The following is a 14745-nucleotide window of genomic DNA, read 5'->3' as shown; positions in this document are numbered from 1 at the left end:
TGTGACACAGAGTGTTAATATTAGACACAGTGTAACACTGAGTGTGAGTATTAGACACATGGTGATACAGAGTGTGAGTATTAGACACAGTGTAACACTGAGTGTATTAGACACATGGTGATGCAGAGTGTGAGTATTAGACACAGTGTGACACAGAGTGTTAATATTAGACACAGTGTAACACTGAGTGTGAGTATTAGACACATGGTGATACAGAGTGTGAGTATTAGACACAGTGTAACACTGAGTGTATTAGACACATGGTGATGCAGAGTGTGAGTATTAGACACAGTGTGACACAGAGTGTTAATATTAGACACAGTGTAACACTGAGTGTATTAGACACATGGTGATACAGAGTGTGAGTATTAGACACAGTGTAACACTGAGTGTATTAGACACAGTGTGACACAGAGTGTGAGTATTAGACACAGTGTAACACTGAGTGTATTAGACACATGGTGATGCAGAGTGTGAGTATTAGACACATGGTGACGCTGAGTGTGAGTATTAGACACAGTGTGACGCCGAGTGTGAGTATTAGACAGTGTAACAGAGAGTGTGAGAGTGTAACACTGAGTGTTAGTATTAGACACAGTGTAACGCGGAGTGTGAGTATTAGACACAGTGTAATGCAGAGTGTGAGTGTTAGACACAGTTTAACGCGGAGTGTATTAGACACAGTAACACTGAGTGTTACTATTAGACACAGTGTGACGCAGAGTGAGTATTAGACGCAGTGTAACGCAGAGTGTGAGTATTAGGCACAATGTAACGCTGAGTGTGAGTATTAGACACAGTGTAACGCTGAGTGTGAGTATTAGACACAGTGTAATACAGAGTGTGAGTACTAGACACAGTAACACTGAGTGTTACTATTAGACACAGTGTGACGCAGAGTGAGTATTAGACGCAGTGTAACGCAGTGTGTGAGTATTAGGCACAATGTAATGCAGAGTGCGAATATTAGACACAGTGTAACGCAGAATGTGAATATTAGACACGGTGTAACTCGGAGTGTGAGTATTAGACACAGTGTAACACAGAGTGTGAGTATTAGAGACGGTGTAACGCTGAATGTGAGTATTAGGCACAATGTAAAGCTGAGTGTGAGTATTAGACACGGTGTAACGCGGAGTGTGAGTATTAGACACAATGTAATGCTGAGTGTGAGTATTAGACACGGTTTAACGCAGAATGTGAATATTGGACACGGTGTAACGCTGAGTGTGAGTATTAGACACAGTGTAACGCGGAGTGTGAGTATTAGACACAATGTAATGCTGAGTGTGAGTATTAGACACGGTTTAACGCAGAATGTGAATATTAGACACAGTGTAACTCGGAGTGTGAGTATTAGACACAGTGTAACGCAGAGTGTGAGTATTAGAGACGGTGTAACGCTGAATGTGAGTATTAGGCACAATGTAAAGCTGAGTGTGAGTATTAGACACGGTGTAACGCGGAGTGTGAGTATTAGACACAATGTAATGCTGAGTGTGAGTATTAGACACGGTTTAACGCAGAATGTGAATATTAGACACGGTGTAACGCTGAGTGTGAGTATTAGACACAGTGTAACACAGAGTGTGAGTATTAGACACAGTGTAACACAGAGTGTGAGTATTAGACACAGTGTAACACAGAGTGTGAGTATTAGACACAGTGTAACACAGAGTGTGAGTATTAGACACAGTGTAACGCTGAGTGTGAGTATTAGACACTGTGTAACGCAGAGTGTGAGTATTAGACACAATGTAACGCTGAGTGTGAGTATTAGACACAGTGTAACGCAGAGTGTGAGTATTAGACACAGTGTAACGCGGAGTGTGAGTATTAGACACACTGTAACGCAGAGTGTGAGTATTAGACACAGTGTAACGCAGAGTGTGAGTATTAGGCACAATGTAAAGCTGAGTGTGAGTATTAGACACAGTGTAACGCGGAGTGTGAGTATTAGACACAATGTAACGCTGAGTGTGAGTATTAGACACGGTTTAACGCAGAATGTGAATATTAGACACAGTGTAACACAGGGTGTGAGTGTGAGTAAGAGAGCTTAGTAAATGACCCCAAAGTGTGATGAGGGATAACATGTAATTGTGCAATGTAGATAATAATATTGGTGGTAAATATGACATTTAGCTTGGTGTAATCATTGTTTGCCTATTATAATAATAGTACACAACTTCAAAAAAACAGAAGAACATATAAAGTATATTTGCTGTTAATACAAATACCAGGTATACAAATAAATGTATAAATATGTGCATACAAACACACAGGTAATGGAATACTAATGAAGATATTACACATGGCTAGGTCAGTCTGATTACAGTGCAGCCTGCAGAGTAGATGCTAAGCTCCAGTAAGATCAATAGTAAGTGAGCCCACACTGCTAATTATGAGTAATTATGCATGTCAATCCTACATAAGGATAACAAATAAGGGAGTTATCTACTAAACAACCGAAAGATCAAAATGAGCCTTTTCTTATTTTTGATCTTTTAGCTGTTTAGTAGTTAACTCCAATTAATACCATACTCAAGGATACCAAATTAGGGCACTATTTAGCAGATAGCTCCCTTAAATATTGCAATCCCAATAAAGATAGCTAATAGCGGAGTTATCTGCTAAACAGTTGAAAGATTAAAATTAAGAGGAGTCATTAGCCAGCCCATAACAAGAATTCCAGGTGGTGGAGTTTATTAGTGTCCCACTAGCTAACTAGTAGAGGGGTGTGCGGCAAAACTCTCACTCCTGTTAGTCACCTAGGGGGTATCTCCCCACTCCATTTACTACCCTTGCCAAACACAGCACAAGTGATCTTTCTTTTTTTCTTTTTTTTTTTTTATCAGGTTGTTGCTTTGAAAAAAAATAAAAAACAAACCAATACTCATTCCTCCTTCAACAACTGTAGAAATCTGAGACTAAAGAGTCCCACATCTGGGGCTTCAGCCACTGAAGCCCCCCTTGCAACTCCTAAGGTTTAGATTGATAGTAAATTGACCTCCTATAACCCCTATAACCTCCTATTGACCTCCTATAAGTCAAAATCAACAAAACCGAATACTTTAATAATATTCAATCACAGCAAAGAAGTCCAACATTTGTAACACAATGTACACTGATCAGCCACAAAACTAAAATTAAATTAAAACCACTGACCTTTGAAGTGAATAACATTAATTATGTTGTTACAATGGCACATGTCAAGGGGTGTGATATACTAGACAGCAAGTGATCAGTCAGTTCTTGTATGTCATGTGTTGAAAGCAGGAAAAACGGCAAGCAAAAAGATCTGAGCAACTTTGACAAGGGCCAAAAGCTGACAGCAAGACAACTAGTCAGAGCATCTCCAAAACAGCAATTCTTTAGGGCAATATTTTGCTTGGAAACCTTGAGTCCTGGCATTCATGTGGATGTTAGCTTGACACGTACCACCTACGTAGAGATGTTGTAGACCACGTACACCCCTTCATGGCATGGTGTTCCCTGATGGCAGTGGTCTCTTTTAGCAGGATAATACACACTGTCACACTGCAAAAATTGTTAAGGAATGGTTTGATGAACATGACAAAGAGTTCAAGTTGCTTCCTTGGCCTCCAAATTCCCTAGATTTCTATCCGATTGAGAATCTGTGGAATGCCCTGGTACAAAAATTATGATCTATAGAGGCCCCAAATTGTAACTTGCAGGACGTCTTGGGTACACAATGCAAATTAACTAGTTCAGCTGTCTTCAACAGTACATAGTGACTTGACAGCTCCATACATGAACTCTGGCTATTCAGCATTCCAGAGTTTTTATATTGAGTGGGCAACCATGCAAGCAATAAGATATTGAATCATTTGAATAATCTTGACTAACAAATCAAACTTTTAACTCTCTACTTCGCTTTGTTGCTGCTTTTCCGCCTACTAACTTGACCAATACAAGCTTCACTACTTACTTCACTGAGAAGATTACTGCAATCAGGGAAGAGCTCTCTAAACTATCTCCTATCCCTATCAATATTTCCCCAAAAACCCCTCCCCCAGTTTCTGTTCTATGGTCACTCGCACCGCAACTTTAGAAGAAGTTTTTGTTCTGCTTTGGTCCTCTAGCTCCATCACTTGTTCTCTCGCTCCTATTCTCTCACATCTCACTTTGCCTCCTTCTCTCGCTCTGCCCCTCACTAAAATAATTAATCTCTCACTCTACTCTGGCATATTTCCTTCATTTTTCAAGTATGCAACCATCACCCCGATTGCAAAAAAGCCCAACCTTGACCCTAACTTTCCATCCAACTACCGCCCTATCTCGCTGCTGCTGTTTGCCTACAAGATCCTCAAGAGAGTTGTGTACACTAGATTGGCAGACTTCCTTGAATCTAACTCTCAAGGAATGAGTGAGGGCCAGGAGGCTAGTATCAGAGTAAGGCAACGAGTAAGGGCTAGGAGGAAAGTATCAGAGAAAGGCAACGAGTAAGGGCTAGGAGGAAAGTATCAGAGTAAGGCAACGAGTAAGGGCTAGGAGGAAAGTATCAGAGTAAGGCAACGAGTAAGGGCTAGGAGGAAAGTATCAGAGAAAGGCAACGAGTAAGGGCTAGGAGGAAAGTATCAGAGTAAGGCAACGAGTAAGGGCTAGGAGGAAAGTATCAGAGTAAGGCAACGAGTAAGGGCTAGGAGGAAAGTATCAGAGAAAGGCAATAAGTGAGGGCCAGGAAGCTACTATCAGAGTAAGGCAACGAGTGACAGCCAGGAGGCTAGTATTAGAGAAAGGCAATGAGTGAGAGCCAGGAGGCTAGTATTAGAGAAAGGCAATGAGTGAGAGCCAGGAGGCTAGTATTAGAGAAAGGCAACGAGTGAGAGCCAGGAGGCTAGTATTAGAGAAAGGCAACGAGTGAGAGCCAGGAGGCTAGTATTAGAGCAAGGCAATGAGTGAGAGCCAGGAGGCTAGTATTAGAGCAAGGCAATGAGTGAGAGCCAGGAGGCTAGTATTAGAGAAAGGCAATGAGTGAGAGCCGGGAGGCTAGTATTAGAGAAAGGCAATGAGTGAGAGCCGGGAGGCTAGTATTAGAGAAAGGCAATGAGTGAGAGCCAGGAGGCTAGTATTAGAGCAAGGCAATGAGTGAGAGCCGGGAGGCTAGTATTAGAGAAAGGCAATGAGTGAGAGCCAGGAGGCTAGTATTAGAGAAAGGCAATGAGAGAGCCGGGAGGCTAGTATTAGAGAAAGGCAATGAGTGAGAGCCAGGAGGCTAGTATTAGAGAAAGGCAATGAGTGAGAGCCGGGAGGCTAGTATTAGAGAAAGGGAATGAGTGAGGGCCGGGAGGCTAGTATTAGAGAAAGGCAATGAGTGAGAGCCGGGAGGCTAGTATTAGAGAAAGGGAATGAGTGAGGGCCGGGAGGCTAGTATTAGAGAAAGGCAATGAGTGAGAGCCGGGAGGCTAGTATTAGAGAAAGGCAATGAGTGAGAGCCAGGAGGCAAGTATCAAACAAAGGGAATGAGTGAGAGCCAGGAGGCAAGTATCAGAGAAAGGCAATGAGTAAGGGCCAGGAGGCTAGTATTAGAGAAAGGCAATGAGTGAGGGCCAGGAGGCTAGTATTAGAGCAAGGCAATGAGTGAGGGCCAGGAGGCTAGTATTAGAGAAAGGCAATGAGTAAGGGCCAGGAGGCGAGTATTAGAGAAAGGCAATGAGTGAGGGCCAGGAGGCTAGTATTAGAGAAAGGCAATGAGTGAGGGCCAGGAGGCTAGTATCAGACCAAGGACATGAGCAAAAGCAGAGAGACAGGTATCGTAAAGACATGAGTGAAGATAGGAAGACAGGTATCAGCAGATATCTGTTACTACCTCATTGAGTGGTCAAAATAAGGTTTATGGCTGTATCAGAGACTGGATCTTTAACAGTAAGGCATGTGTCGGAGAGAACAGCAAGGCGTGTGTCGAACAGGAAAGCGTGCATCGGAGAGAACAGCAAGGCGTGTGTCGAACAGGAAAGCGTGCGTCGGAGAGAACAGCAAGGCGTGTGTCGAACAGGAAAGTGTGCGTCGGAGAGAACAGCAATGCCTGCGTCTGAGTGAGCAGCAAGGCCTGCGTCTGAGTGAGCAGCAAGGCCTGCGTCTGAGTGAGCAGCAAGGCCTGCGTCTGAGTGAGCAGCAAGGCCTGCGTCTGAGTGAGCAGCAAGGCCTGCGTCTGAGTGAGCAGCAAGGCCTGCGTCTGAGTGAGCAGCAAGGCCTGCGTCTGAGTGAGCAGCAAGGCCTGCGTCTGAGTGAGCAGCAAGGCCTGCGTCTGAGTGAGCAGCAAGGTCTGCGTCTGAGTGAGCAGCAAAGCCTGCGTCTGAGTGAGCAGCAAGGCCTGCGTCTGAGTGAGCAGCAAGGCCTGCGTCTGAGTGAGCAGCAAGGCCTGCGTCTGAGTGAGCAGCAAGGCCTGCGTCTGAGTGAGCAGCAAGGCCTGCGTCTGAGTGAGCAGCAAGGTCTGCGTCTGAGTGAGCAGCAAGGCCTGCGTCTGAGTGAGCAGCAAGGCCTGCGTCTGAGTGAGCAGCAAGGCCTGCGTCTGAGTGAGCAGCAAGGCCTGCGTCTGAGTGAGCAGCAAGGCCTGCGTCTGAGTGAGCAGCAAGGCCTGCGTCTGAGTGAGCAGCAAGGCCTGCGTCTGAGTGAGCAGCAAGGCCTGCGTCTGAGTGAGCAGCAAGGCCTGCGTCTGAGTGAGCAGCAAGGCCTGCGTCTGAGTGAGCAGCAAGGTCTGCGTCTGAGTGAGCAGCAAGGCGTGCGTCAGAGAAAACAGCAAGGCGTGCGTCAGAGAAAACAGCAAGGCGTGCGTCAGAGAAAACAGCAAGGCGTGCGTCAGAGAAAACAGCAAGGCGTGCGTCAGAGAAAACAGCAAGGCGTGCGTCAGAGAGAACAGCAAGGCGTGCGTCAGAGAGAACAGCAAGGCGTGCGTCAGAGAGAACAGCAAGGCGTGCGTCAGAGAGAACAGCAAGGCGTGCGTCAGAGAGAACAGCAAGGCGTGCGTCAGAGAGAACAGCAAGGCGTGCGTCAGAGAGAACAGCAAGGCGTGCGTCAGAGAAAACAGCAAGGCGTGCGTCAGAGAAAACAGCAAGGCGTGCGTCAGAGAAAACAGCAAGGCGTGCGTCAGAGAAAACAGCAAGGCGTGCGTCAGAGAAAACAGCAAGGCGTGCGTCAGAGAAAACAGCAAGGCGTGCGTCAGAGAAAACAGCAAGGCGTGCGTCAGAGAAAACAGCAAGGCGTGCGTCAGAGAAAACAGCAAGGCGTGCGTCAGAGAAAACAGCAAGGCGTGCGTCAGAGAGAACAGCAAGGCGTGCGTCAGAGAGAACAGCAAGGCGTGCGTCAGAGAGAACAGCAAGGCGTGCGTCAGAGAGAACAGCAAGGCGTGCGTCAGAGAGAACAGCAAGGCGTGCGTCAGAGAGAACAGCAAGGCGTGCGTCAGAGAGAACAGCAAGGCGTGCGTCAGAGAAAACAGCAAGGCGTGCGTCAGAGAAAACAGCAAGGCGTGCGTCAGAGAAAACAGCAAGGCGTGCGTCAGAGAAAACAGCAAGGCGTGCGTCAGAGAAAACAGCAAGGCGTGCGTCAGAGAGAACAGCAAGGCGTGCGTCAGAGAGAACAGCAAGGCGTGCGTCAGAGAGAACAGCAAGGCGTGCGTCAGAGAGAACAGCAAGGCGTGCGTCAGAGAGAACAGCAAGGCGTGCGTCAGAGAGAACAGCAAGGCGTGCGTCAGAGAGAACAGCAAGGCGTGCGTCAGAGAGAACAGCAAGGCGTGCGTCAGAGAGAACAGCAAGGCGTGCGTCAGAGAGAACAGCAAGGCGTGCGTCAGAGAGAACAGCAAGGCGTGCGTCAGAGAGAACAGCAAGGCGTGCGTCAGAGAGAACAGCAAGGCGTGCGTCAGAGAGAACAGCAAGGCGTGCGTCAGAGAGAACAGCAAGGCGTGCGTCAGAGAGAACAGCAAGGCGTGCGTCAGAGAGAACAGCAAGGCGTGCGTCAGAGAGAACAGCAAGGCGTGCGTCAGAGAGAACAGCAAGGCGTGCGTCAGAGAGAACAGCAAGGCGTGCGTCAGAGAGAACAGCAAGGCGTGCGTCAGAGAGAACAGCAAGGCGTGCGTCAGAGAGAACAGCAAGGCGTGCGTCAGAGAGAACAGCAAGGCGTGCGTCAGAGAGAACAGCAAGGCGTGCGTCAGAGAGAACAGCAAGGCGTGCGTCAGAGAGAACAGCAAGGCGTGCGTCAGAGAGAACAGCAAAGCATACATCGAAGACAACAGCAAAGCATACATCGGAGACAACAGCAAAGCATACATCGGAGACAACAGCAAAGCATACATCGGAGACAACAGCAAAGCATACATCGGAGACAACAGCAAAGCATACATCGGAGACAACAGCAAAGCATACATCGGAGACAACAGCAAAGCATACATCGGAGACAACAGCAAAGCATACATCGGAGACAACAGCAAAGCATACATCGGAGACAACAGCAAAGCATACATCGGAGACAACAGCAAAGCATACATCGGAGACAACAGCAAAGCATACATCGGAGACAACAGCAAAGCATACATCGGAGACAACAGCAAAGCATACATCGGAGACAACAGCAAAGCATACATCGGAGACAACAGCAAAGCATACATCGGAGACAACAGCAAAGCATACATCGGAGACAACAGCAAAGCATACATCGGAGACAACAGCAAAGCATACATCGGAGACAACAGCAAAGCATACATCGGAGACAACAGCAAAGCATACATCGGAGACAACAGCAAAGCATACATCGGAGACAACAGCAAAGCATACATCGGAGACAACAGCAAAGCATACATCGGAGACAACAGCAAAGCATACATCGGAGACAACAGCAAAGCATACATCGGAGACAACAGCAAAGCATACATCGGAGACAACAGCAAAGCATACATCGGAGACAACAGCAAAGCATACATCGGAGACAACAGCAAAGCATACATCGGAGACAACAGCAAAGCATGCATCGGAGACAACAGCAAAGCATGCATCGGAGACAACAGCAAAGCATACATCGAAGACAACAGCAAAGCATACATCAAAGTGAACAAGGCACGCAGCAAGGTGAATCAGAAAGAGCAAAAAGGCCACAGAAAAAGTACAATTTATCAGGGATTAAAAGGACAACAGGTTACATAGTTCTCAAAACAACAGTAGGATCATATGCACAACCAAGTGGTGTGCACTTTTGGATCAATGTTGATGGTTTGAACGTAAGAAACATCATAATACAACACTTATTATATATGCCTGGTTATCATGTTTTAAGTTTTATATTTTAAGTTCATAGTAAGATGTAGTTTAAGGGACATTCTAGACCCCTAAACAACTTTGGCTTACTGAAAAGCTGTGTGTGTGTAAGTGTGTTCTCTTTTATTTCATTTTGAAAAACATGCACATTTCAATAAAAAATTTACAGTGGATTTCAAGCAGACAACTTGTCATGTTACTTCCTGTTTTGTTTAGCTCAGTGGAGCTAAACTTTAGAGGCAGTGATTTCAAAAAGTCAAACACCTGCTTTAAGAGGAATGGTTTGGCTAAGGGAATTACTGAGAAAGACCTAGAAATTAGAAATGGTCCGGAAAGAGATGGAATAACAAGGAAAGCTTTAAAACAGGTTTCAAAGAAAAAGAAATACCAGGGCCAAAGAAAGGGCTGAGATGAAGACTCTGGAACTGGGTGAAATGTAATAATGTCGAAACAAGATAATAAACAGACTGGTTAGGTCTAATTATTCGTGAAGCCAGTTAGACTGCCTGCCAGATGGCCATCAAATGTGCGAGATTTCATTACAACTGAGGCATTTCTACAGCACGTGAGACTTCAGTTAGTGAGAAAACTTATCTGAGTGTGCAGGAACGACGAAGGGGCTGAGACTGGAACAAAGCAAATCATGTGTAACACTGTGTTCCTTTATGTTCCCCGCAGACAGACCTGTATGCATGCACATATTTCTGCAAACATTGGAAGCAGCTATCTGCAAAGAGATGTTTTCATTTATGGTGACTCCTTTCTTACGTATCAACAAATTCAACAGAATGGAGAGGCAGTACAAGGAAGCATTAAGCTGCTGTGTGTTTATTCAAGTCGGGAAACATGGAGACACTGTGTTAGGGCTGTGACACTGTGATTAACACTATGGCCATAATGTTGCTACTCTAGCACACTGTCTCTACATTTCCCGACCAGAATAACCACACAGCAGCTTTACGCACCATCCATGTGCTGACTCTCCATTTTGTTGAATTTGTTGGTTTGTTTAAGGGATTAGTGGTTTCCTGGTTTCTGGAGGTGCATGAGGGACATGGAACACAAATGCTGCGGCTGTTGGGGTCAAATTAGCCTTTTTCCCGTGTGTACGCACAACCCAATGCAGACTTGTTTCCTACATGTGTCCACTTTTTTTTTGGTGAAGTTTGAGCAAGCAGTGACCTTTAAGCAGTTGCTGAATTACACATCCCATCATCCACTGTGAGTACATGTGAGCTATAGTCCAGCTGCTGAACAAGCTTTCACAACCTATACACAAGCATGCATGATGTGTCTTCCCAGTGACGCAATGCACCACTTACCTGGAAGCATCAAAGCTGTCATACGATCCCACAGTGTAGTGGCGAAACAATTTTTTCGTTCTGTCTGTGCGTGTTTCTAAGAACAAAAAACAAACAAACAGGTTATAAAGATTCATATGGAGGGATAATGCCACTTGGATTTTACAAATTGAGTCATCACCAAAAGCTAAAATACCATTTTGCTTCTGTGTAATATTTAAAATTAAGACAGTTGTTTGGCCCAGTCTCTTGTTTTACATTAAAAAAGTGATTTGAACAATAGTGGACATAAAGCTGCACTATAACAAGTATAACACAACAATTACCAATCAATACTTAAATACCAAAAACGCATTGGAGTGAGCAGTGACCCATCTATTCCCAGTTAAAGATGTTCGTCACATCTTAATATAGTCTTGTTTATAGCAATTATAGAGTAAGTAAAAAAAAAAAAAAAAAAAAAAAGGATTTTATAGTAACCAATGCATTGCCAGTGGTTATTCGATGCATGGATAGGGCACAGTTCAATGCCATCACTGACTTAGAAACAGGAAACGTTTTTTTCAATGTGCTGTTTTAAAAAAAAAAAAAAAAAAAAAAAAAAAAAAAAAAATCGATGATAGATTGCTTGATACTTTTGCTAGCCAGAATAGAAGACTCCATGAACACTTTATCTATGTGGAACATGCATTAGAAAAAGCAAGATATGGTCACATTCTGCTTCTATAAGACTGCGCTTTACTTACAAAAAGTCAACACCTTAGTGCAGAGTTAAATCCCTAAACCTGCAGAAGCAGAGTACATGTGGCTAAATGTTGGGCATCAGTTCTTGAAGAATTTCCTAAGCTACTGACACATAGAGTGCCACCACCTAAACATCTTTAAATAGGCCACCCATTTAAAGCACGGAGCAGACACATCATCATTTTGATTTCCTAAATTTGTGTAGAATAATATAAATTACCTGTGTTACAGATATCCCACATCCTATAGATTTTTATTTTGGGCCCTTAGGACCTCTATCTCAACCGTGTTACAAATAGATATTGAGATCTCCTGATTCCAAAGAAGAAGCCACAAAAAACATCAATGGGGGCTCCCTTTTGTGAACTAAACTCAGGAGTTATCCATTAAAGGAGAGTTTATAGAGATGTTCAGAAATATCTGTAATATCTGGGGACTCAAAGTGTATAAGTGAGCCATGATTAAGTCAAGTGCCATCCCCACTTCCACATACGGCCTTTCTAATTCTAGAAAAGCTTCCCTTCCCATTGGACAGCTCCTAATATTCTGAACGAAGAGAGGAGAATGGTCTGTATTGACTGTAATTAGCAACTCTTTCTCATTGTAAACAAGTATATTAATGAGTGATCAATGGAAGGAATTAAACACTACTTATGGTTTTGTACGGTGTAACTAATCTCATACCTGGGACATAGTTCAAATATCGATTTCCTATGGCCACTAAACTGCCAGCAATATAAATCTCGCAGTTAATTAGAAAGCAAACATTAAATCACTGATCCTCTTCGCTGGGCTAATGCTATTAATATATGCACACATAATTAATATATAAAATATATGCTCATTCGTACGTTCCTCCTCCTTGGTAATTAAAATCCACCACTGTTCAGAAATGTATTGCAAGAGTAAACATATACAATATATAAAGATAATAGAGTTCCCTGAATGTTATTTTTGCGTCAAGTGTTAGAGACAAGTGTGGAACCAAACCCTGTAATAAATATAAAGATGAACTGCTTATGAATAATAAACTTTGCAGGGCTACCTGTAGCACTTTACCCTAAGCAAGAATGATGTTTTCTATCATACAAAGTTTTTCTGTAACTGCTTTAGGGTTTGGTTGTAAAATTCTGGCTGGCTTACAGTAGTTTTATTTGTAATTCATCAAGGGTTAGAGAGCATCCAGTGCTGGGGGTAAAGGTGTTAATGTTCGGCAGTATACACATATTTACAGGGACAGCTTAACACTTTACAGAAGGCCCAATACTGAGCACTCCCACTGAGGCCAGTTTGTGCGCATGGTCGGCCTCTACTACCACGATTATCACCATCTTTTATAGGGTTTGTAATTATCTAGCACAACCTTTAATTATCGACAGGAAGCAAGTCATCAGCGTGAAGGATTTCGGCACAGCCGTCCCTTCACTATATGATCTAGCAATGGATTAAACATTTTCTCAAGGCAAATTTCAGAGCAGGTGTAATGCATAAAGCAACTAAACTGGTTTTGTTTGTATCTCCAGATAGTGATTTATACCGTCATAAATTGAAATAACAATTCCGCCCATCAAACAAATACGTCTTTGTAGCAAGATATTTTTGTGTTTTATGTATATGCATCCAGGCACACACACACAAATATATACATCCTTACATATAATATGTTTGACTTAAAGAGATTTTCAGTTGCAATGCGCCTTAGTGTAGTCAATCAAGAATGACATTTATGTAACTAGGCAAGAAGAGAGTGTGAAAGTAATGATAATTATCTATTTTCTAGCCTCAAATTGGATATCACTTGCTTGGTAAGTGTTTGGAAACAGGGAAAACATAGCCAAAGATTTGTCATTGCTTTGTTTTTTGACTGTAGATATAGCCCCCCTACACGACCGAAGGGAACATCAGTATACACTGTTACAAGAGTGTTTAGATTAAAACAAAAATGATTATATTGCTTAAAATAAACCCATGTGCTACACGTGAATACTACATTCGATCTGGTTTCAAAGTCCACACTAAGAGCCATGTGAGGCAGCATTAAAGGAAAGATCCACTGACCTCTTAAATCTGAATGAAGTCCTGTTCACTTGAAAACAAAACAAGCCAGCTCTAATTTATTGTCTACAGTGTGTTCTGTGCTGTACTAGCTTGAAATACAGAATGCTAAACGTAGGACACCTAACATGGAGTTTGAGCCTGTCTGAGCCTCGGGAGTATTACACAAACACTTGGAAATAGAGGTCAGCTTTTCAAACTTGGAAGATATGACTTGGTAAAAAATAAATAAAAACATTTTGAGAAAAAAAAAAATCAGAGAAAATTTTGAACAAGTGTTCAGCAATAAATTATGTTATAATAAAAAATGGCCAATACAGCATAAAAAAATTATAGATATATACACACGAGCACACATGTACCTGCAAACTATAAATCATACATACAGATATTTTGAAATTCAAGCATAGACAAATTAACCCTATAACTAGTCATGTATCAGTTTTGTTTTCAAGCAGATCCAATTGAAAAATAACTGGTATTGCGAACATTCTTGTTTTTCAATTATATTTGCAATAAAACAAATCCCATAACACCTCTAACAGCAACATAGATAAAAATGTTAAGTTAAGCTAAACTGTTGAACCACTATCCCAGCTCAATCCCCAAATCTTCCTAAAACCACACAAAAGGAGTATATCAGACAGTACCTCCGAAATGTACTTTTTTCTTGAATTTGGAACTCTCTGCCATAGTTTGAAGCCGGCGTGTGACCATGTCACTTGGAGATTATCTGTGTGCACATTTCAATGAAGATGTCTTCTCTATTTTTTTTTTTTTGCTTAATTATTTTCCTGTATTTTTTAAATCCTCTTATATCGAAAAAAAACCATACAAAAAAAAAAAAAAAAAAATCTTCAATTTCCAGTCTCTTTGTTTTCCACTTTTTTTTCCTAGATCCAGAGGAGTACGTAAGATTTTTGGACAAGGGGCAGAAAATAAAAAAAAAATAAAAAGGATAAAACAGAAAAAAAAAGCCTGGAACGAAGGATGTGTTATTTTACACAAGTTGTAAGCTCAGAATAAGGACCACATCGTTTTGTGCCCACACTATAGCAACCGGCTCCTCTTTTCTTTTTTTTCTACTGCACGTTACCATGGAAATGCATCAGTCTCTAATCTAAATAAGTGCGGGTGAAGGACGCCAGAAAACCTGGAACAATTACGCATGCCATTAGAGAGGAGAGAAAAATGATTCAATCCGTCTATTAGAAACATAACAGAGCAGGCACACACACACACACAAATCAATTCAAACATTTATTTATATCTTTGCCACTAGTGCGACTTGTTTTTTGACAATTTTTTTTTAGGTGGTCTGGTGCATGAAGATAATATGCAAGGTGATCATGAGAGGAAAACGCTATCGGAGCAAAAAG

At 42.8% G+C, this 14745-nt stretch overlaps 1 protein-coding gene across 7 annotated transcripts in view; it reads right to left on the bottom strand.

The window, feature by feature from the left end:
• SHANK2 (SH3 and multiple ankyrin repeat domains 2) overlaps positions 1-14745 on the bottom strand; it is a 509303-nt gene that overhangs the window by 165344 nt on the left and 329214 nt on the right. For all 7 annotated transcript variants that reach the window (XM_063437771.1, XM_063437775.1, XM_063437773.1 and 4 more), the window contains exon 14: positions 10589-10664. In XM_063437771.1, the coding sequence (XP_063293841.1) occupies positions 10589-10664 (76 nt within the window). The remainder of the gene's footprint in view (positions 1-10588; positions 10665-14745) is intronic.

Source organism: Pelobates fuscus, chromosome 12 (genome assembly GCF_036172605.1).
Source record: "Pelobates fuscus isolate aPelFus1 chromosome 12, aPelFus1.pri, whole genome shotgun sequence".
Taxonomy (NCBI): domain Eukaryota; kingdom Metazoa; phylum Chordata; class Amphibia; order Anura; family Pelobatidae; genus Pelobates; species Pelobates fuscus.
Note: the sequence above shows the minus strand (reverse complement) of the source record. Positions and strands in the feature narration are given on the sequence as shown.